The sequence below is a fragment of the Nicotiana sylvestris genome, chromosome 12 (genome assembly GCF_000393655.2).
Source record: "Nicotiana sylvestris chromosome 12, ASM39365v2, whole genome shotgun sequence".
In the NCBI taxonomy this organism is placed as follows: domain Eukaryota; kingdom Viridiplantae; phylum Streptophyta; class Magnoliopsida; order Solanales; family Solanaceae; genus Nicotiana; species Nicotiana sylvestris.
Window position 1 is genome coordinate 5929101 of NC_091068.1, and position 24916 is coordinate 5954016.

Here is a 24916-nt window from a genome sequence, read left to right on the forward strand (position 1 = left end):
ATCAACTCCCTATCCCTTATTTTATATATATTTTTTGCAGAAAGGACAGAAATCTAATATGAAAAGCTGGCAATTCATGCTTTTGGTTGTTTGTACTTTGCACTTTAACATTCGTACTTCGCTCCGGCCTGTTTGCTCAAACATTATCAATTTCAACACGGGAAAACCTATTATTTTGTTTCAACTATTCCTTCCCTTTAAATTCATGATGATCAGTGTCCATTATGCGTATAAGTTATAACTAACTGTATATGAAGAATCTAATCTTCACAAGAGATAACAAAGAGGAACCAATCACTGGCAATCACAGAATAAGCTTATTCTTCCAAAGAAACAAATTCCATAAAGGATCAAAATGTTTGAGCGTTCAAGATACAGCCTATAGCATCTGAATGAAGCCTCTGAAGGCGGCCAAAAGTGTTTAACAATTTACCTGCATGTTTTCACAGACATGCAGGCGTACGAGTTACTTCACTTGTACAATTCCTTGAATCTTCTGCAAGCTTCTACGACGTTATCCCTGTGCCCAAATGCACTTACTCTGACAAAACCTTCACCACCAGGACCAAAACCACTGCCTGGTGTGGTAACGACATGAGTCTTCTCAAGTATCTCGCTGAAAACCTCCCATGAGCTTCGTCCAGGGAAGTGAACCCACACGTAGGGTGCATTTTTACCTCCATACACCTTGTAACCTAGCGACTTAAATGTCTCCATTATGATTTCTGTGTTTTCTTTATAGAAACTAACCACGTTCTTCATGGCCTGTGATGCAAAGTCAACATGTTCAAGCAGAGAACTTGGGCCTATTAAATGATGTTATTTTTTATTAAGTGAACAGGGAAACGACAAGCAAATGTTGAAACTGACCTTGAAACCATCAGGTGAAAGGCAAGCCAGACCGCCAGCTTGAGCGATATTGGATGCACCATTGAAGCTTGTACAAACAATGCGATTGAAGTCTTTTGCTACAGGAAATCCATCAGAATATAGGAGTGCTTTGGGAATTGCAGTCCACCCTAAACGAACTCCAGTGAACCCAGCATACTTCGAAAACGATGAAACCTCAATGGCAACCTGCAAGTCCAGTACAATATGCTTACTGAGAAACAAATCCACTTATTAATGTAGAGAATCATGCAATAAACTCTGTAGACCACAGAGGTAAGGAGAAAAAGCAGCACAAAAAAGTCTAACTGAAATATGACGACTCTCTAAGAAGCTCTGTAACTGAAAAAGACATGCAAGGGAGCAAGAAGGATCAGAAGAAAGTCCCTGCAATTAACCAGGGGATAAAAGCACTTGGATAATAGACTTGAGATAACCTTACTACAGAGTGCCATTGAAGAACATGGAAAGAAGATGACTTGGAAGACCACTTACAAACTAGTTTGATGAGCTTCAACTATGGCAAAAGACAATGAAGGAGCAGGACAAGAAGATGAATTAGAAGGAAAGGTCCCAACTAATTGCATGAATGATAATAAACGAGCTAAAAATCTTCAATTGAACAGACTGCTCATGTTATTTTTCCACAGTAAAGATTAGAAAGAGACTGTAGGAGAAGAAAGGAATCCATATAAAAATATAAAAAAGTCATAAAGGATATATGTGAAAGAGCCGCACAAGCGTGAGAATAGTGGTAGGAGATACAAAAGAGTTTTCCATAACCATGAAGATCTGCATTGAGCCTATACTTGTTGATCCTCATTATGGATGAGCTAACCGATAGCATACAGGATGAGGTCTTCGCTATTTGCAATGGCATTCTACTTTCTCACTATCTTTTCTATCCTTTCTGAAGCAAGCCAAGATGGAAACTTTTCAAGTTGTGGTCCGTTTTTAGACAGTTCACTGAAGAGGAAAATAGACATGTAAGGACTAGAGCGTATAGCCCTAACACTACATTTTGGATCCCCTAGTATGTTAATTGCAAATGATATTGAGGTAACTGACAAAACTAGTGAGGGTGTTGTTAACCGAAAGTCTGAACTATGGAGAGCACTAGAGAATAACAATTTTAGAATAAGAGTATATTGCAAGTTTAGCCACCATATGCAAACGATTCATGCAACTAATCAATAGGAAATTAATGAATACCAGAATGAAACAGGTCCAGATAGAGCAAAATCAATAGTGAGACCGCATATGCCGACCCTAACTAGCTGAGGATTGATGTATGGTTGTCATTGGATTAAAAAGAGCAACCAAACAAAGTGATATGCGGGCATCATGAGCTTTAGTCATCTAAAAACAGGGTCTGAACAAATGATAGCAGAAGCTTTCACTAGAAAAGAATGTAAAGCTTAATGTTGACCAAATAAAATGATCCAGACTTACCTCTTTGGCTCCAGGAATCTCAAAGATGGACTTTGGACTGTCATCACATATATACATTGCATATGCAGAATCATAAACAAGGATTGAGCCATTGTTTTTAGCAAAATGCACCAATTTAGTCAGCTGCTCCCTTGATGCCGCAGCACCAGTTGGATTATTAGGCGAACAGAAAAATATAATATCTGTCCGAGGAACACTGGATAAATCAGGAAAGAACCCGTTTTCTGGAGTACATCTCATGTATGCAATACTCCCATACTTCTCCACATCCTTCTGAAACTGACCAGTTTGGCCCATAATAACACTTGAATCCACATAAGCCTACAGTAGAAACAACAATCAAGGCTTACATCAGAATCTTACACACATCATCAGATATGAGAGCCTTTCTCCAAAGAGAGGTAAAGAAAGCAAGAATACTCCAACAGACTATAAAGAGCCTAACAAATAACAGGAGTATAAAAGATGTATCAATAGCCTATACAAGAGTATAAAAGTTCGTGCTAAGTTATAAACAAGTACCACTTCACTTAAATCTCACAATGATATGAAAAATCATTTAACAAAATAGACATAGCAAATCAACAATATGCAGGAATCCTGGATGGGCATTTTTCATTTTTTGTCAAACATGGAAGAATATAGGTAAAAGCCTGAAGATTTTACCGGATACGATGGGTCTTGCACAGCCATAGTGACATTAGACCCAAAAAGAACCTAAGATACAGTCAAGAAATACAAAAAACTGTTAGTGAAAGACTCAAAGACGTCAGTTATAATTTGAAAAGACCACTTGATAAAGAGAAAACCAAACCTGAAGCCGAGATATATCACTTTTGGCACCATCAGAGACGAAGATCTCATCTTCCTCTATTCCAACATTTGCATAAAAGGTAGAAGCAATGGAGGCTCTAAGTTGCTGCTCATGCGGAAAAAAATCAACGCCATTCTTACTTTACACTTAAATCACCGATGAAATGCCACGAACAAAACATACGGTAACCATAGAGTAATTTTCTCTTATGTCTGTCTTAAAGTAGCATGTTTGGCCAAGCTACTTTCAAGGTAAAAGCGCTTTTTTTTTGTCAAAAGTGGTTTTTTTCTAAAATTAAAGTGTTTGGCCAAGCTTTTGAAAGGGAAAAGAGTACTTTTGAGGAGAAGCAGAAAAAAAAGTAGCTTCTCTCCAAAAGCACTTTTTTTAAAAGAACTTTTGAGAAAAATACACTTAGAAGCAATTTTTTAAAGCTTGGCCAAACACTAATTGCTGCTCAGAAGTGTTTTTCAAATTAATTAGCCAAACACAAACGGCTTCTCACCAAAAGTACTTTTGAGAAAAGCACTTTTGAGAAAAAGTACTTCTCAAAATAAATTGATATTTGCAGTTTGGCCAAACGGGCTATAAGTCTCCAGAATAACCACTTGAAAATAGCCAAACATGAAACATGTCATTGCACATTCGCTTTTTTTTTTTCTAACACCTTGGTAGGCAAACTAAGTGTTGAATAAATGCTAATTACAAAGCAGTAATAGATTATTGTTGATATAATATATGGAAATGATTTTAAATGCTTCGGAAATTCCAGCTGTGCATGCCTTTTAGACATCAGTATATCATCATCATACTATATTATAAATGGGAAGCTCTAAAGTAGAAATTGATTTACCAAAATATCCTTCAAAAGTTGAATTATCTTTCTACCCCTTCACTTAAACTATACTCCAATAATATTTTTGTACAAAAATGTAAATGTGTATTCTAATAAATAATTAGACATAAATAGTGTAATACAAGTCTAATCCAATCGTTTGGAATTCTCAATCTTAAAGTTTTTAATGTACTTTTGATTATGCAATAAAGATGGATTAAAGAAAGGCATCTGAATGAGATATCTTTTTGTATTCTCTCAAGTTTATTCAGTTTGCCTCTTCCCACTACTCATTTGAATATACATATTTTGTATAATGTACAACATCTTTTATATCCTCTGAAATTGGTTGGTGATATCTTTTTGTATTTCCAACCAGATTTGTGGAAGTTGATCTGGTTAGGATGATTGTTCATAAAGTTTTCATTTCCTGGCTTGAAGAACAAGCAGATGAAGTGCTTCTTGATCAAGCTTCTATCTTTCCCAATTTTCATCCTAGAAAGTAATCAATGATTATGCTTGCATCTGTGCTATTCTGGTTGCAGATGTCTTTACTCGTGAGTAAGTTCTCATTTTCTTTTCAACAATTTAACTAGGACAAGGTTTCTTTGTTCTAAATTTTTTTTATTTGTGATACATGTATGGTCCTGGAGTTTGAAGCCACAAAGCAAGTTTTTTCTGATGAAACTTTCAATAGCACCTCTCTTATAAAACTGATCTCTTTCATACCATTTGTATCCTTGCTCTTTTGTCCGTTCGATTAATAATGGTTTCAGTTGTCTGTGGCCACAAGGGCTCCTCCCTTGGTACTTAATTTTTTCTCTCCATGTTTTATTATTGTTTTCTACTCCCGTTGCCTCTTCACTAAATAGCCTCTATTGACCATGCTAAAGTTATTTTTCTGTTTTCTTTTTCCTTTTACTTATTGGTTATTGTCAAATGTAATCTTAGTTGATTAATCTTGCTATTCTTTTACCTTTTAACTACCCTTTCAACTATTACCTTAAGCAATATTCTCTAGACCAAATTCATCTACTAAATAATAAATCGCATTAATTAAATAATTAAATACAAGATCTGATTCATCTACCAAAATCAAGTACTAACATATATATGGGGAACGAAGAGGAGGAGGTTATGAAAGAATGAAAAATAAATAGTCATGGATTGTATGGATCACATGTTGGATTAGTGGGCGGATGTTGGATGACACAATTTTGATCTCATGATTTTTTTTTTTGTTGGAGACTGATACTCTATTATTTTGTTTAAGCTCTCTCACTCTCTCTCTCCTTTAAAGGATTCATTTCAACTGGGAACATTTCTTAATTATCTTTTGGCTTCTTTTATTATTGTTAAAGTTTGATTAATTAACTTTTATCTAACCATGATTAATATCACATATTGATCTTTTAAGTTTCAGGTAATTATATTTGCTTTAAAATTGTAATGAACACTTCTTATACGAGCATTAGTCATTCAGTTTCGTTAAGATAAATTTTGCTTGTGTTGGTGTGACTTTATTTTTGACAACTTACTTTTTATGCTTTTAAAATTTATTACTGGGAGAGATATCAATATCAACAATATCATAAAACATATTATCAAGTTCTTTTGATAAGATGTATGGGTTTCAACAATATTACTTCAACAATATTAACTGGATGGTTACCCCTTACCATATTATCATTTGATAAGAATTGTAGGGTAAAGTTGAGTTTTTTTTTTTAAAAAATAATAACGTCAAAATCTGATATAGCCTCGAAATGGTGATGTATGGGTTTAGTGCAGAATTGTGTGAAAAGATGATTATATTGCTTTGATAATTGTCAAGTTCTTTGCGGCATTGAAATGGGGAAGACCTTACCCCTACCCCGAAGGGGTAGAGAGGCTGTTTCCAAAAGACTAGCGGTCAATAATTAAGTCATTCAAATATGCAGATTGCACAACAATTTGAGCTTGTAATTTTTTCCTTTAAATTTTATGGTACTCATTATACATATGTTTTAATATTATATAATATTTCAAAAAGTCTGCACTAATTGACATGGAATACTCGTGTAGAGAAACTAGTTATGCCAAAAGAGGAAGTTTTCACTCTACCGCGTGGACCACCGGACAAAGAAGATAGTAATGCATTTGAGGAAAGAAGATACAAAATGAACCGGATAAATAGAGGAAAGACAAACTATCAGCGCACATGCAAAATACCATTTATTCTTGTAGCAAAAAATGGAAGAGAATTAAGAAATGAACGATAAACAATAGACCTAATATCATATTACAAAAATAGGGGGGTATTGGGGGGATGAAATCCGCTACTTACTTTTTCTCCTTGCTCAGCACCATAACCACTGTAACCCTTTAATGTTGACAGGTCATGTGCTCTCTGCCAATGAGTAGAGTAAAAGAAAACAAAATCAAGAACAGGAAGTTGGTTATGACTTAGAGTTCAATAAGCAGAATAGATTAAAAATACAAACTAATTGTCAAGTTAAATGGCAGTCCATGTAGGCGTGCTGAATTCTATCAACACAAATATCCAGAAACATGTTCATTATAGAACCAAACGTTACCAGATACATGACTTTTTCGAGTAGTCCTATCATCGGTCAACAGAACAAGATACGACATACAGCAAAAAACGAAGTTTGACTAATAACAAAACACTACAGCGTGATAGAGATGTCAAATGACCCCTGAACATCAGAAATTGTATCCTATCTTTACAAAATTCACAAACAAGGCTATCAGCATTACCTGTGCCATGGCAGAACTTATGAATTCAGGAATGGGCTCAGTAGTGTCACCAATTCCAAGGCTTATAATTTGAGCATCAGGGTGTTTCAACATGTGTGCAGATCTCCTTCTTGCGATCTAACTTCACCAAAGAGAGATTGTTTATAACTTAACTCCTATTAAGTAGGAGAGAATGTCTACAAATTAAATTTTAGTGTATTACTATAAAGTGTCTTCTTTCCCCTATTTCAAGATGGAAGCGTAGAGGGGTAATGGCGGTATAAAATCAAAAAACCAACATCCAGCTTAAAAAGCAAATAATTTTGCTTAAGGGAACTAAATCTGCTCTTTGTCTCATCGTAATTCCACATTACTGCTATATCATCTAAATTAATCTTTTATTTGCATGGGCACAAAAGAAATGCCTCCAATTTATTCCAAGCAATGTGTCTAACGTCTTCTCTAATCCCCTACTGCTAATTCAATATAAAAAGCATCTTTAATTGCAAAGTAGCTTAAATAAACAAAATAACAACAATCAACTCAATAAAAAAGTACCATCTAAAATACAGACCTCAGGAAAAAGGTAACCAGCTTGAAGTTTAGCCAAGTTCTCATTGCGAGAGACCTTTGTTTTGGAAGCTTCAAGCAACACAGGAATTTTGTTAGCGCAGTCAAATCTCAAGAAATTGCATATGTATTTGAATGGACAAATACAGGTGAGACTAAGATGGACAATTGTTTACTTTTTATCATTTTCAACAGACAATTTTTGGACAATTATTTTAAAAACGTCACGTAGCAATTGTTTTGACTCTTCACTTTGCTTCTCATCGAGTTAAAAGCAATACATATGCAATTACAAACATTGATTAGTTTAAAGTTCTCAAATACCAATTTTCAAAATCTCTAATTGATCCATATTGCACTGGCTCACAGTCTACTATTTGCATTAATATAATTTGGCAATTCACTAGAAGAACACCTTTGACTCTTCACTTTGCTTCTCATCGAGTTGTTAAAAGCAATACATATGCAATCACAAACATTGATTAGTTTAAAGTTCTCAAATACCAATTTTCAAAATCTCTAATTGATCCATATTGCACTGGCTCACAGTCTACTATTTGCATTAATACAATTTGGCAATTCACCAGAAGAACACCTTTGACTCCCCCCCCCCCAAAAAACAAAAGCCAAAACCCCAAAAAATGTGAAACAATTTGCACTAGGAAACAACATTAACATAAAGGCTTACAAGTCTCCGTAGAGGGTGTTGCAACACATCTGACAATACCACCGGTTTTGCCTGGCAATGACACATTCTGGCTCCTGCAACAATTAATCCACACTTTATATTAGCAAACATTGCATACACCAGGAATAAAAATACTCAGGATTACCAAAGTATTAATGGAAGCAACAGTAGTTTTTTACTGCATTCTCATCAACGCATTTAGTCATGAATATACAACCAATACAGATGAAATTCTCAGGCAGTTCGCTCACTAGTAAACTCATCCCAGTCTGTAAATGCTATAAAGGGGGATACTTCGTTCAATAAAGGAAAAAGATAGTCCTCAGCTTCGTGTAAGTCAAAATGAAAACATTGATAAAAACAAAACAAAATGCTCTATCATCAAATTATAGAAAAATAAAGAGTCAAATTCAAGAATCAGTAGAAGTAGATATTTAACCGCACCACCAAAGGTTGTGGTGCAATGGATAGGATCGTTCAGCCCTTAACGAGGGGTATCGGGTTAGAGCCCTGTGAATGGAAAACATCTTGGTATGAGTGTATCTCCCTTTAATGGCCTAACGCGGTGCGGCCCCCAATGTGGGTACCCCACACCAGGTAAGAAACCAACAAAAGAAAGGCATTTTCTCCCTAGGTCTTTGGAGGAAGAAAACAAAGGACAGTCATAAAAATCGTTAACAAAACTTAATTTTCTACCATGAAATAAAGAAAAATGATTAGCTGAAGCTGAAGCAAGTCAGAATGCTCGAAGGTTTAGTGGACTTTCCTTCTCTACTGCTTCGCTAATGCTTAAATATTGAATACTTACCAACAAAAGAGAACCAGCAATGTCGATAACGAAAGCAATTATAAGATTCAAACAAGAACGATATGAATTGAAACTATCCCATCAAAAAAAAATAGAACTGGAACTGAGTTAGGAAATCAAACAAAACATAGGGGATGAAATTTGATACCTGAGACGGAGTTTGTGCTGATCCATTAAAGTAGAAGTTGATGAAGAGATTGAAGTGGAAAGACTTTGCTGAATATGTGCCATTTTTTTCCTGTTAGAACAAATCACGTTATCTCCCTGGGAGTAGAGCACCCCCTCAAAAACCAAAAAGCTGCTTTAAGAAACCCTATTCTTCCAATTTGCAGGAGCGCCCTTGCTCCGTTAACGCACGTTGCTTTTTATTTGTTAAAATTTTAATCTGCTAATTTGATCTTTGCACGTTTAATAAAGTTTAATTATGATTTGTTAAAACCTAATACCTAACTAGCACTTCGACATTTTTAGACTATTGTGACACCTCCTTTTTTACCACCCGAGGGGATTTAAGGGGAGTTTTTCCAATTAAAGTGACATAAATCGAAATGGGATTATTTTATTTATTTTTCAGAGTCGCCACTTGGAATAATTTATGGTGTCCCAAGTCATTAATTTATTTTAAATCCCAAATCGATGACATTTTCGACTTTATTTAAAAGTCTGCGAACCAGAAATTCTAAGTATGGAATTTTGTTAACCCGGGAGAAGGTGTTAGGCATTCCCGGGTTCCGTGGTTCTAGCACAGTCGCTTAAATCATTAATAATTGGCTTATTATCTGATTTACATGTTATAAAATTATTGTGCATTTTTAACTTTATAACCGCTTTTAATTATTTTATGGAATTATTCTGGAACAAGTTATGATTGTCGTACACTTGTTTGTTTGATACACATTACGAACCGCGTCACATGAAATGCACCCGTGATTTACAACATGTTTATTTTTATTATTGTTCGAAATTGTTATGATCGTGTCACATGAAATGAACACCAGAATTTGGGAATTAGGTATCATGACTATGCCACAGGAAGCAACAGTAGTTTTTTTACTGCATTCTCATCAACGCATTTAGTCATGAATATACAACCAAAATATAGATGAGATTCTCAGGCAGTTGGCTCACTAGTAAACTCATCCCAGTCTGTAAATGCTATAAATGGGGATACTCCGTTCAATAAAGGAAAAAGAGAGTCCTCAGCTTCGTGTAAGTCAAAATGAAAACATTAATAAAACCAAAACAAAATGCTCTACCATCAAATTATAAAAAAATAAAGAGTCAAATTCAAGAATCAGTAGAAGTTCATATTTAACCGCACCACCAAAGGTTGTGGTGCAATGGATAGGATCGTTCCGCCTTTAACGAGGGGTATCGGGGTAGAGCCCTGTGAATGGAAAACATATTGGTATGAGTGCATCCCCCTTTAATGGCCTAACGGTGCGGCCCCCAATGTGGGTACCCCACACCAGGTAGGAAACTAACAAAAAAAAGACACTTTTCTCCCCAGGTCTTTGAAGGAACAAAACAAAGGTCAGACATAAAAATCGTTAACAAAACCTAATTTTCTACCATAAAATAAAGAAAAATGAATAGCTGAAGCTGAAGAGAGTCGGAATGCTCAAAAGTATAGTGGACCTTCCTTCTCTACTGCTTCGCTAATGCTTAAATATTGAATATTTACCAACAAAAGAGAACCAGAAATGTAGGTAACATAAGCAATTATAAGATTCAAATAAGAATCATATGAATTGAAACTATCCCAACAAAAAATAGAACTGGAACTGAGTTAGGAAATCAAACAAAACGTAGGAGATGAAATTTGGTACCTGAGACTGACCCAATAAAGTAGAAGTTGATGAAGAGATTTAAGTGGAAAGACTTTGCTGAATAGTTGCCATTTTTTTCTGTTAGAACAAACCACGTTATCTCAGTAGAGCATCCCCTCAAAAACCAAAAAGCTGCTTTAAGAAACCCTATTCTTCCAATTTGTAGGAGCTCCCTTGCTCCGTTAACGCACGTTGCTTTTTATTTGTTAAAATTTTAATCTGCTAATTTGATCTTTGCACGATTAACAAAGTTTAATTATGATTTGTTAAAACCTAATACCTAATTTCGAAGTAGGTATTAGGTTTTAACAAATCATAATTAAACTTTGTTAAACGTGCAAAAATCAAATTAGCAGATTAAAATTTTAACAAATAAAAAGCAACGTGCGTTAACGGAGCAAGAGCGCTCCTGCAAATTTGAAGAATAAGGTTTCTTAAAGCAGCTTTTTGGTTTTTTAGGGGGTGCTAAACTCCAGTGAGATAACGTGGTTTGTTCTACAGGAAAAAAATGGTTGTTATTCAGCAAAATCTTTCCACTTTAATCTCTACATCAACTTCTACTTTATTGGGTCAGCACAAACTCCGTCTCAGGTACCAAATTTTATCTCCTACGTTTTGTTTGATTTCCTAACCCACTATTTTTTTTTTGTTGGAATAGTTTCAATTCATATGATTCTTGTTTGAATCTTATAACTGCTTTCGTTATCGACATTGCTGGTTCTCTTTTGCTGGTAAATATTCAATATTTAAGCGGTAGATAAGGAACGTCCACTAAACCTTCGAGCATTCTGACTCGTTTCAGCTTCAGCTATTCATTTTTCTTTATTTCATGGTAGAAAATTATGATTTGTTAACGATTTTTATGTCTGACCTTTGTTTTCTTCCTCCAAAGACTTGGGAAGAAAGTGTCTTTTTTTGTTGGTTTCCTACCTGGTGTGGGGTACCCACATTGGGGGCCACACCGCATTAGGCCATTAAAGGGGGATACACTCATACCAAGATGTTTTCCATTCACAGGGCTCTAACCCAATACCCCTCGTTAAGGGCGCAACAATCCTATCCATTGCACCACAATCTTTGGTGGTGCGGTTAAATATCTACTTCTACTGATTCTTGAATTTGACTCTTTATTTTTCTATAATTTGATGGTAGAGCATTTTGTTTTGGTTTTTATTAATGCTTTTCATTTTGACTTACACGAAGCTAAGCACTCTCTTTTTCCTTTATTGAACGAAGTATCCTCCATTTATAACATTTACAGACTGGATGAGTTTACTAGTGAGCGAACTGCCTGAGAATCTCACTTGTATTGGTTGTATATTCATGACTAAATACATTGATGAGAATGCAGTAAAAAACTATTGTTGCTTCCATTAATACTTTGGTAATCCTGAATATTTTCATTCCTAGTGTATGCAATGTTTGCTAATATAAAGTGTGGATTAATTGTTGCAGGAGCCAGAATTAAGGTTGTATTGTGGGCCGGGTGGGCTAAACGGGCCTGGCAAAACGATCTCGGGCTCTGGTGGGCCAGTCTCTGGCGGTCCCGGGCCAAACGGTCCCGGGCTTAGCGGTCCTGGAGGGTGGAACCAACCCACTACGGACCTAAGCCCACATGGTCCCGAGCTAAATGGGTCGGGCCCACGGGCCTAAGTGTTTCGGGCTATTTTTTTTTGAAATTTTTTTATATAAAGCAATTTCTTGTAATATATATATATACATACATATATATACACTATATAAATTGCTTATATGTATATATATATACATACTATATATATACATGCCTTACATATACTATATAAGCTGCTTATATATATACATATACACTATATATATACACTATATAAATTGCTTATATGTATATATATGTATACATACTATATATATACATATATATATAAGCAATTTATATAAGCTACATATATATATATATATATATATATATATATAATTTCAAAGAAATTATCTTACATATACTATATAAATTGCTTATATGTATGTATATATAATGGGTCGGCCGCACAGGCCTAATGGTTCCGGCTATTTTTTTTGAAATTTTTTATATAAAACAATTTCTTGTAAATAATATATATATATATATATATATATATATATATATAATTTTCAAGAAATTGCCTTACATATACTATATAAATTGCTTATATATATGTATATATACATATATATATATATACACTATATAAATTGCTTATATGTATATATATATATATATTACATACTATATATATACATATATATATACGTACATATATATAAGCAATTTATATAAGCTATTTATATAGTATAATATATATATATATATATATAATTTCCAAGAAATTGCTTTACATATACTATATAAATTGCTTATATGTATGTATATATATATATATAGATACTATATATATATATAAGGTTGATTTGAGACAATTTGTGTTATTTTAAAATTATTAGACGTATTATGCTTAATGTTCTAGTTTGTTAGATTAGTTTGAAGTATTATGTTGAAGGCATTGAACTTTAGTTTGAAGTATTAAATGTAAACTTTAATTTGCAGCTTTGATACCGAGTTCATCTTATATGCCTCCTTAAAGAGCATGTGCCCTCCTTTGGACGACGAGTGTAGACTCGACCACAGTTCTTGTACTTTATTATGTAAACTTCTTCATTTTCTTCTACCACATTAAAGTGTTCCAAAACAAATGGGTACAATCTAGAATCATCGGGCTTGATTTAACTTAAATTAAGAATTTGAGTTAGAGAAATGAGAGAGATTGATGATTTTGTGAGTAAAAATAAAAGAATGAGGGGGTATTTATAGTTGAGAATAGGGAAAAGGTGTAATTATAAAAAATTTGGGGTTAAAACAAAGTTTGGGAGCCAAATGGCTATTTTTTAAAAAGCCAAACGGCTAAAATGGCAGGCTAACGACTAGTTTTTAAACGTTTAACCGTTGGCCTTTTTTTAAAAAAAAAATCTGTTGGGCCCGTTGGGTCCGGTTGAACCGACTCAGGCCCGCATGCCGGTTCCGGGCTAAACGGTTCTGGGCTCGCGGTCTATTTTGAGAGGACCGGCCCACAATGGGCTTTTAGGACCATTAAGGACCGGCCCATTTGAACCGGCCGATGAGAAGCAAAGTGAAGAGTCAAAACAATTGCTACGTGACGTTTTTAAAATAATTGTACAAAAATTGTTTGTTGAACATTGCTCGGAATAAATTGGAGGCATTTTTTTTGTGCTCATGCAATAAAAGATTAATTTAGATGATATAGCAGCATTGTGGAATTACGATGAGACAACGAGCAGATTTAGTTCCCTGAAGCAAAATTATTTGCTTTTTAAGCTGGATTTTGGTTGGTTGATTTTATACCGCCATTACCCCTCTATGCTTCCATCTTGAAATAGGGGAAAGAAGACACTTTATAATAATATATTAAAATTTATTTTGTTGACATTCTCTCCTACTTAATAGGAGTTAAGTTATAAACAATCTCTATTTGGTGAAGTTAGATCACAAGAAGGAGATCTGCATACATGTTGAAACACCCTGATGCTCAAATTATAAGCCTTGGAATTGGTGACACTAGTGAGCCCATTCCTGAATTCATAAGTTCTGCCATGGCTAATAGCCTTGTTTGTGAATTTTGTAAAGATAGGATACAGTTTCTGATGTTTAGGGGTCATTTGACATCTCTATAATGCTGTAGTGTTTTGTTATTAGTCAAACTTCGTTTTTTGCTGTATTTCGTATCCTGTTCTGTTGACCGATGATAGGACTACTAGAAAAAGTCATGTATCAGGTAACGTTTGGTTCTATAATGAACATGTTTCTGGATATTTGTGTTGATAGAATTCAGCACGCCTACATGGACTACCATTTAACTTGACAAGTAGTTTGTATTCTTAATCTATTCTGCTTATTGAACTCTAAGTCAATAACCAACTTCCTGTCAACATTAAAGGGTTGCAGTGGTTATGGTGCTGAGCAAGGAGAATAATAAGTGGTGGATTTCATCCCCCCCAATACCCTCTATTTTTGTAATATGATATTAGGTCTATTGTTTATCGTCCATTTCTTAATTCTGTTCCATTTTTTGCTACAAGAATAAATGGTATTTTGCATGTGCGCTGATAGTTTGTCTTTCCTTTATTTATCTGGTTCATTTTGTATATTCTTTCCTCAAATGCATTACTATCTTCTTTGCCCGGTGGTCCACGCGTTAGAGTGAAAACTTCCTCTTTTGGCATAACTAGTTTCTCTACACGAGTATTCCATGTCAATTAGTACAAACTTTTTGAAATATTATATAATACTCCCTCCGTTTCAATTTATGTGAACCCATTTGACTGGGCACGAAGTTTAAGAAAAGAGAGAAAGACTTTTGAACTTGTGTAAAATGAGGCACATATATTTTGTGTGGCTATAAATCATTGCATAAAGGTAAATTGTTTCCAAATAAGGAAAGGGGTCATTCTTTTTGGCACGGACCAAAAAGGAAATAGGTTCACATAAATTGAAACGGAGGGAGTATTAAAATATATGTATAATGAGTACCATAAAATTTAAAGGAAAAAATTACAAGCTCAAATTGTTATGCAATCTGCATATTTGAATGACTTAATTATTGACCGCTAAATGATTAGATGCACGTGTATTCCTATCATGTCAAGCAATATAATTTTTTTTTTTAAAACGATACAAAATAAAGCAAAAAAATGTAAACGTAAAATGAAGAAATGTCTAAGCTGTATGGTGTTGGATACATAGATGTGTTTTGTAATTAATTATTCCCCATTTCAATGTCGCAAAGAACTTGACAATTATCAAAGCAATATAATCATCTTTTCACACAATTCTGTACTAAACCCATACATCACCATTTCGAGGCTATATCACATTTTGACGTTATTATTTTACATCAGAGAGACTACATGTTTCCGCTTTCTCCACACAGGCATTTTTCAAGCACCCTTGCAAAGGGAGTACTAATTCAGTTGAAATTCTTGTAAGTAAAAAACAGCTTGGACAGCCATATTTCTTAAGATGACAGTGTATAAACTCACACTTAAAACAAGGGACCAAACAAAGATTTTCTAGCCTCAGCAAGCCCCAAAAAGGCTAAATAACAAATTGATATCAAGTTTAGCATCCCGCACACTATGCTCTTCATTTATGAAATCAAATTATTACTACAATACACAGAATCCAAACAACAATGAAAGATGAAGGAAAATAGTCATGACTTCATATTAAACCAGATCTGGAAAAATACAGAGGTAAGAGGACATACTTACTTGGACTAGGATTGACCTATTTGTAAGGAAAATCAGCTAAACCAAACCAAACCCAGATCTGAAACTCTGGACAGCAGACTGGCAGATCCGAACAACGAGTAGCAGCAATTTTTCAACCACAGCTTCTTCTTTTCTTTTTTTTCTTTTTTTTCTTTTTTTTGAAATTTTCAGATTTGAGAATCCCTTTTGAATTTCGAAAATTCGTTTTTCTTTTTTTCTTTTTTTAGGCGTGTGTGAGTCGATTAAATCAGAGAGAAAACGGGAAGGGATAGAATGTGTGTTCTCTGTTGAAAAAAAAAGAAAAAAAGGGGGGAGGTCCGATTTCTTCTGTTGTTGGTGTTGCTTTGGTGGAGGAAAACGACAGATCTCTTGGGAGCTAAGGTGGACGGCTCTGTTATGGGTCTGTTGGTTTTGTTTTCATGAAGGAGAAAGGGGCGCTCAAAGTTGCGCAGCTTTTCTTCTATGGGAGGGAAAGGGATCTTCCTTCTGATTATATTAGGTCTATAGTCTATCAATTAAAAGGGTAGGGGTTTTGGGTCAGCCTGGTCGGGTCTTTTTTTTGGGCTGGTTAGGAAAAGTTGGGCCTGATTTGGGTATAAGAACTAGCCCAATATCTAATTAAACCTTTTCTTCAATTTCTTTTTACTTATTTCCTTTTCCTTTCCTCCTTTTTTTTTAAATTAAGAATCCTAAATTAATTTAAATTGTAAGATTAAACCAATTTGCTTTGTAGCATTCTTCTTGATTTCATGTTGTTCCTATTTTTCATATTTGTTTCATATTATTTCGGTGGTGTTACTAATATTGTCTTCTTTTGTCTTTTTGTCTTCTTGAGCCGAGGGTCTTTCGGAAAGAGTCTCTCTACTCCTTCAGGGTAGAGGTAAGGTCTGCATACACACTAACCTCCCCAGACCCCACTAGTGGAATTTCACTAGGTCATTGTTGTTGTTGTAGTTGTTGTTGTTGTACTTGATCCTAAATTAAAAGAGAAAAAAATCAATAATCTAAAAATTAAAAGGTAAAAAATGTAAAATGAGCCCTTTTTAAAGTTTAATAAAATAAATAATAACTAATTAATCCTAAAACTATAAAAACAAAAATCTAAATGCAATGCATGGTATTTTTTGACATTTTCAAGATTTAAATAAAAATTAAACGTGCACAAAAATGCAAACAATTACTAAAATCCTATAAAATGGCAAATAATTGGAAAAAAATCTATTTTCTTGGATTTTATAGGAGTAATTCGTATATAGCAAAAATCACATACTTACAACTATAATATAATTAAAAAAAAAGGGTCAACCAAGCCCCTATAACTCAGTGGCAGAGGGTGAGTCTTGTAAACTGAAGGTCCTTAGCTCGATCCTGAGTGGGGGCAAATTATTTACTTCTGGTCGTTTTGTCATTTTTCTGTTTGTTGTGTTGTTGTTCCCACCTAAGGGAAGGGATCTTCCTTCTGATTATATTAGGTCTCTAGGTCTATCAATTAAAAGGGTAGGGATTTTGGGTCAGCCGGGTCGGGTCTGATTTTTTGGGCTGGGTAAGAAAAGTTGGGCTTAATTTGGGTACAAGAAATAGCCCAATATCCAATTAAACCTTTTCTTCAATTTCTTTTTTCTTATTTCCTTTTCTTTTCCTCTTTTTTTTTAAATTAAGAATCCTAAATTAATCTAAATTGCAAAATTAAACCAATTTGCTTTGTAGCATTCTTCTTGATTTCATGTTGTTCCTATTTTTTATATTTGTTTCATATTATTTCGGTGGTGTTGCTAATATTATCTTCTTTTGTCTTTTTGTCTTCTTGAGTCGAGGTTCTTTCGAAAATAGCATATTTACTCCTTCGGAGTAGGGGTAAGGTCTACGTAAACACTACCCTCCCCAGACCCCACTAGTAGGATTTCCTTGGGTCATTGTTGTTGTTGTTGTTGTTGTACTTGATCCTAAATTAAAAGAGAAAAAATCAATAATCTAAAAATTATAAGGTAAAAAATGTAAAATGAGCCATTTTTTTATTTAAAACTTTAATAAAATAAATAATTAACTAATTAATCCTAAAACTATAAAAATAAAAATCTAAATGTATGCATGGTATTTTTTGACATTTTCATGATTTAAATAACAATTAAACGTGCACAAAAATGCAAACAATTACTAAAATCCTATAAAATGGCAAATAATTGGAAAAAATATATTTTTTTGAATTTTATAGGAGTAATTTGTATATGGAAAAAATCGCATGCTCACAACTATAATGTAATAAAAAAAAAAGCGGTCAACCAAGCCCCTATAGCTCAGTGGTAGAGCGTTAGTGTAGTAAACTGAAGGTCAGTAGTTCGATCCTGTGTGGGGGCAAATTATTTACTTCTTGTCGTTTTGTCATTTTTCTATTTGTTGTGTTGCTGTTCCCACCTAAATTTTCAATTGTAAAGAGACAAATTTTTTGCCTTTACTACCATCAAGACTTACACTAGTTGTGCGGTATTTAGTACCAGGGGCGTCAATGGTTCGATTCTACCTGTTACTTTATAAACTTTATATCATATTATTCTATTTTATATAACCAAAAGTAGATTTTTCGAAACCGTCTCAATCATATCGATTTCTCTTCGGTATCAGTACGGTTAATTTTCGGTATTTTTTTAAATGTCATATAAAAGTCACTACTAGAAGTAGAATGCAATAACAAATATACTTTTATAAAACTTTTCAAACATAAAAGATGGCATAATATAGATCCATCAACTACAACAGCATAAAAGAAACTAAGCAAAAATAAAGAAAATATAAATTCGACGAGTAAAAAGATACGAACTAGCTGGGACTAAAGAAGTCTACAGAAAATTAAATATTCAAAAAGATAAATCTAAATCATACAAAAGGAAACATATTCAATACACTATAGTTTGCTACTCATAATCGCTAGAATACATTGTGTCTTGCTAGTGAATATGCTGGAAATAATTTAGTTTCAATAGGATTAGCATAATAGGTTTGGGGTATTAGGATTCGAGTTTAATTACTTGTTGGCTTGTAATATTTTTCATAATTCCAAGTCCCAAGGAAAATGTCACGACCCAAATTGTAGGGCTGCGACAGGCATCCAGTGCTTTACTCAATCGAGTACCAACGTAACGTATCTTTCTTATCATGTCATCATAGGTAAATGGGCAAGAAGGGCTGTCATGAGATAACCAAAATAAAACATAAGGGAATACTCGATATAGGACGACCCAACATGATATACAAACTTATACATGTGACATATGGGCTTATAAGACTAACATGATCATTTGTACACTCAAAACATAGGCCGACAAGGGCCATACAAAATTTTATATACATGACATTTGTCTACAAGTCTCTAAGAGTACATAATCGTCATAAAGGTTGAAAACATTATGATTTGAGTAAGAAATGAGAAATTTTGTTTTAGGGTTTTAGAGAGAGAAACAGGTTTCTTCCATTATCTGTACAGCAAAAATGAATTAACCGACTTACAAGGTCTGTTCTCAGAGTATTTATATTTGGTCCTTCAGCGTTTTACAAAATAGCCTAATCATTAAAATGGCCCAAATAGCCAACTTGACAAATTAAATAAAAGATACATTACAAAATGGCTAATACAATGCAAATGACTAACTATTTATGTTTAGGCTTATTAGACAAATAGTCCATTAGCTCAACCCCCCCCCCCCCTGGAGGGGGAGACCACCTTCAACTTGAACAAGAGATAATGATGAATAGCACCTGGAAGAGGTTTAGTGAGAACATCAGCCAACTGGTCAGAAGAAGCCACATGAGAGAGCTGAATCAAACCACCATGGAGCTTAGTTCGTATGAAATGACAATCAACCTCAATATGCTTCGTTCGTTCGTGAAAAACAGGATTTCTAGCAATGTGCAAAGCAGCCTGATTGTCACAAAAAACAGAAATGGGAAGGGAAACAGACAAAGGCATACATCAGCCTAGAAAACCAAGTTAGTTCAGCTACCACCTTACTCAAGGCCCTGTATTCTGCCTCAACAAAAGATAGAAAGATGATTGGTTATTTTTTTAGATTTCCAGCTAATGAGACAACCACCCAGAATAACAAAAAATCATGTGATAGACCGACGAGTGTCAGGGCAAGCAGCCCAGTCACTGTCTGTATAAGCATGGATAGAGAAATCAGGAGAAGCAGAATAGAAGAGACCCAAATCAACAGTTCCTTTGAGATATCTCAACACATGGAGAGCAGCAGTCAAGTGTCCTAAATAATGAAGTATAACAAGTAGTACTTCGATATTCACTGTGTCTGAGCAAAGTTCGCTCGGATACTTATCGTATCAGCATTTCATGTTCTTATAAAATATGCTAATATAGATCTTCCTAGCGTTAAAAAGGCATATAATCATGAAAAATTCATGGTCCTTTGAAGAGGAAGATTTTTGTTACCTGAAAGTCATATCCTCCACAAATTCAGTATCAATCTGGATAGAATAATGAGAAAGTAAATTCATCATTTTGATTAAAATTGCTCATTATGGATTGCTTGTTTAAGTAAAAAAATATGTTAAAATGTGAATTTCCTACCCCAGTTTCCTCCTTCACTTCCCTCACAATTCCTGTAAAGATCTCCTCTGACTATATTTGACATAAGAACAATGTTTAAGGAGTTAGGTATACGGATTACATGTTTGATCAGTATTTATTTCTGTCAAAAAAGACCAAAATGTTAAGGTTAGATTGCAATACATGAACATACCTCAAGAATAAAACCAGTTGGTATTTTCCATAAGTCTGAAAGAACCGGGGCAGAATGTTTCTCTTGCATGACGAGAAAGACCAAAACAGAATACTTGGAGTGCATGTTCAGTAGCGCGACTCGGGAAATGGACGAAGACGTGAGGGTTGATTCACAAGTCATTCGTAGAAGAGAAAGTTTCAAGTACCTTGGGTCTGTTATACAAGGGAATGGAAATATCAACAAGGATGTCACATATCATATTGGAGTGGAATGAATGAAATGGAGGCTCGCTTCTGGTGTTCTATGTGATAAGAATGTGCCACCAAAACTTAAAGGTAGGTTTTATAGAGCGGTGGTCAGACCGACTATGTTGTATGGAGCAGAGTGTTGGCTGGTCAAGACCTCTCATGTCCAGAAGATGAAGATGGCTGAAATAAGGATATTGAGATGAATGTATGAACATACCAGGTTATATAAAATTAGAAGGTTCGAGCATATGAAGAGGAGAGGCAATGATGCGCCGGTGAGGATGTACAATGTATAAAGAAGTAAATAATCTATTGCCTTTGAGGTTTTCAATTACATGCTCAAATTATTCTATAGGAAAGATGAAAACATACAAATTGTTGTAAGTTGTTTTGATCCGATTCTTCGAAGCGGTGCCATCTGACACCATTTTGTTGAATTTTTTTTATTAAATACATACAGTCAACGCTCTCTAGAATAGCCATGTTTGTTCCGATATATTTTTACTTTTATAGTGGATGGTTGTATAACCAAGAGGTTGTGAGTAAGACAAGACGGGTTGCTCTGATGGTAAACAACCCCCACTTCCAATCAAGAGGTTGTGAGTTCGAGTCTCCCCAAGAGCAAAATGGGAAGTTCTTGGAGGGAAGGATGCCGGGGGTCTATTTGGAAATAGCCTCTCTACCCCCGGGCAGGGGTAAGGTCTGCGTACACACTACCCTCCCCAGACCCTACTAAGTGGGATTATACTGGGTTGTTGTTGTTGTAGTGAATGGTTGTATACCTACAACAACATTTGACGTTTAAATATTTTCTAGCTATTAGAGATAAAAATTATCAAAAAATCAATTTTTTTAAGGCTATTTAAAATATAAGAAAATTATTCAAATTTAAAATCTCAAAGGATATGCATATTTCACTAGTTAAATATTGAAGAAAGCTAATATACTATCAATAAATTCATAGCTAAACGTATAAAGATTTAAACTCTAAGACAACCATTTTAAAGCTATCTAGAAAAATAAATTCTCCCAAGATTGATGAAAGAACTTTGTAATTGTAGCTTGTTTCACTGATTTCATTCTGTTACTAGAGATATAACGTTTGAATTGGCGAAGATTCGTGTCCAAATTTTCAGCAAAAAAGGTATGCAATAACTTTCTCTTTAATACATCTAAGAACTTAATAGTTAAATTTCTATCTAAATATTTTTTGGAATTTATTCAATAGAAAAGATATCATGTGCAAATCTTCAAATCTTACATCTTATGCAAGATAACAACTTTTGTTTAAAGGAAAAGATTGTAGGCATATTTTTAGAATTATTATTAGTATTCTTAAAAATTCATAGCTGTTATAGAAGGGTAATTTTACAAAGAGCGTTCTGCTATCAATATGGTTGTTGCTGTTATAGGTAAAAAGCTGTTATAGAGAGGTAAAATATAATGTAAAAAATTGGTTCCGAGAAAAACTTGGCTTTAATAGTGAATGACTATTATATAGGGATAATACTATAAAGAGGTCCATATATTTTTAATTCATACTTATAAGTATCAATCTTGTACTATACATATATATTCATATTTTTTTCCATTTGCGCCTTTCTTCATCAAAGCACACAGTTTATTTGCGCTCCGTGCTTAAAGCTCCAAAGGAGGACCTTAGAATTTTTTTGTGCTTTTCGCTTTGATAATATTGTGTAGTAATTAATATCACACAAGAAATCCAGTCATGAAGTTTGCGACTATTCTAATATAGTAGTTGCTGCTAATGAAGTACCTTCACTTTCCAATGAGCGAGAGATGCACGAAGTACAGACGCAAATTTGGCCGGATTAGATGGTAATCTTTCCGCGTTGACGAGTACTCCTCCATATTCATCATCAGTGGCATCAAGTAACCATTTATCTCTAAAATACAAATTTGTGTGGTTTGTACCATTTATTTGATAAGAGAAAGTTTTCCACTAAGATATTCTTTTTGGTGGCTGAGCTTGTAGCATCATAAGAAGTTCTTGAATAAGAAGCCTTCATTAAAAGCCCTGAAGGTAAAACAGAACATTACATTATTTCAACTTCATTGTCAGTACAAATAGCAACATTAACAATTTAGGGAAGTGCTATTTTCAATTTTAGGTTTCTAAAATAGAAGATAAATTTTAAAATCTTACCTGCATATACTTTTGTTTTTCAAACTTTAAAAAAATAACATCCAAACGCCTACTTAACTTTTCATCTCACCCATTATAACCACCGTAATAATTCATGGTAAAATCATAAAGAAATGTTTGATTAGTAGAGATTAATTTTCCTTTATATGACATTAGTTATTTAGTCAGATTTTGTTTATTTTTGATGACCGCGCAAAGTGCAATTAAATTTACAAGTAATAGTATCAAAGGAAAGCCTAAGAAATGTGTCACAAACGTAGTACATGTCTCATTGTAAATAAAGGAGGGACAACTGCCAATTTAATAAATGAAGAAGTATTACCAATTTATCCCTAACTTTATTTGTAATTCCAAGAGTGCCTCTGTTCGTACCCATGTTTGTACACCCAACTCTCATTTCGCAATAAATAGTAATTATAATTTTCTTGTTATCTTGAAGTTTATTGTTAGAGAACAATAAACAAACCGACTGGATTCCTGATTTTGTGAAGGTTATTATTTTCTTTCTGCCTTTGGCTCTCTTGTTGGGTAATTCATTTGAAAAGCACTGTGATACGCATTAAATGAAATTTGACTGGTGATTTGTTTTGTTGCACTGGTTTTAGTTGGTTAGGCTCATATGTTGTAAGGTCTTATGTATTGTGTACTTCATCCACATGCTAGATGATGTCTCACACCGGAAAAAATCTCTTAATTTATTCTATTACAGTCTCTTTATTTTTACAATTTTTTAGGAGTTACTGGAGTTTTTCTAGTTGCCATTACTCCTTTTCGTTCTTTCTCCGGTCAAGGGCCTATCAGAAAAAATATATCTACTCTTCAAGAGTAGGGGTAAGGTTGCATACATATTACCTTCCCAGACCCCACTTGTGGAAACTCAGTGCGTTTGTTGTTGTGTGTTGCCTTTGATAACGCTAGGTAATCTTTAGTGATAGATGTGAAATTTTGGGAAACTATAATTTTAGGGAATCCCTAATTTGTTTAAAAGACAATGAAATAGATCTGAATTGTAACCAATGTTGTTCAGTTGCTTCTAGTCATTAGTGTCACGACCCAAAATCCACTAAGGATCGTGATGGCGCCGGGCACCGCTGTCAGGCAAGCCAACCAAAATACTTAATTAAATTCCAATTTTAGTACTTGTTGAAATCGTTTTCTTTATACATTAAATAATAAATAATGAAATTTACAGAAATAACCATGAAGTCTTTAACAAACTTAATATTGAATAATCCAAAAACCATCCCAGAACCCGGTGTCACAAGTGCATGAGCTATCTCTAGGAAACAATATAACACAACAGCTGTCCGAAATACAAATGGACAGAAATGAAGATACATTACAATATTCTGAAGGAGACTCTGCTGGCTACGGGCATCTCGATAATTGAAACTCGCCTAAGTTTCCGTATTAACCATGCCGCTATGCCACATATGAACCTGTGCAACAAAAATGCGCAGCAAGTGTAGTATGAGTACGAAAATAACGTGTACCCAATGAGTATCATGTCTAATCTCGAAGAAGTAGAGACGAGAGGTCGACTTCGACACTTACTAGTGGTCCAATAATGTTATCTCAATAATATAATAAATCGGGAATTTTTATAAACATGGTTATAATTCAGTGGAATGAAGCAAGTAAGCAATTCTTTCTTTTATAGAAAATTCTCAAATTCCTTTTCATCATTTATACAAATATTCTCAAACCGGGAAAAGGCAACAACAACTTCAATAAGTTTCAAGGCAAACAATACAAGCATGCACAAATCATGCCGAGGTCGTACAGCCGATCTAACAATATTTAAATTGTGCACTGCCGAGGGTCGAACGACGCGAACCATAGATGCATCTATT

At 34.3% G+C, this 24916-nt stretch overlaps 1 protein-coding gene, 1 non-coding gene and 1 pseudogene across 3 annotated transcripts; 1 reads left to right on the top strand and 2 right to left on the bottom strand.

Annotated features, from left to right (window-relative positions):
* The window catches only part of LOC138882639 (nudix hydrolase 8-like), a 67346-nt pseudogene extending 46575 nt beyond the window's left edge, over positions 1-20771 (bottom strand).
* LOC104245927 (LL-diaminopimelate aminotransferase, chloroplastic) lies at positions 278-16406 on the bottom strand. Of its 2 annotated transcripts, none has more exons than XM_009801635.2 (11): positions 15919-16406; positions 8940-9029; positions 7984-8057; positions 7300-7367; positions 6747-6863; positions 6313-6375; positions 3155-3259; positions 3007-3057; positions 2341-2661; positions 871-1077; positions 278-765 (listed from the first exon to the last, which is right to left on the bottom strand). In XM_009801635.2, the coding sequence occupies exons 2-11, from the start codon at positions 9020-9022 to the stop codon at positions 472-474; spliced, it is 1383 nt and encodes a 460-aa protein (XP_009799937.1). In that variant the 5' UTR covers positions 9023-9029; positions 15919-16406; the 3' UTR covers positions 278-471. The 2 variants fall into 2 exon arrangements, with proteins under 2 accessions (XP_009799937.1, XP_009799938.1); XM_009801636.2 differs by having other exon boundaries at positions 15915-16378.
* TRNAT-AGU (transfer RNA threonine (anticodon AGU)) lies at positions 18202-18273 on the top strand. Its single transcript has one exon. It is a non-coding gene; the product is annotated as a tRNA-Thr (tRNA).
* Positions 20772-24916: the final 4145 nt, after the last annotated feature.

Excerpts from the sequence above, each read along its gene's own strand:
- LOC104245927 (XM_009801635.2), bottom strand. The coding sequence starts at position 9,022 with ATGGCACATATTCAGCAAAGTCTTTCCACTTCAATCTCTTCATCAACT. Across the intron at positions 7,368-7,983 it reads AACACCCTCTACGGAGACTT|CTTCCAAAACAAAGGTCTCT; the intron begins GTAAGCCTTTAT and ends TGTTGCTTGAAG. Across the intron at positions 766-870 it reads TTTCACCTGATGGTTTCAAG|GCCATGAAGAACGTGGTTAG; the intron begins GTCAGTTTCAAC and ends TTTGCATCACAG.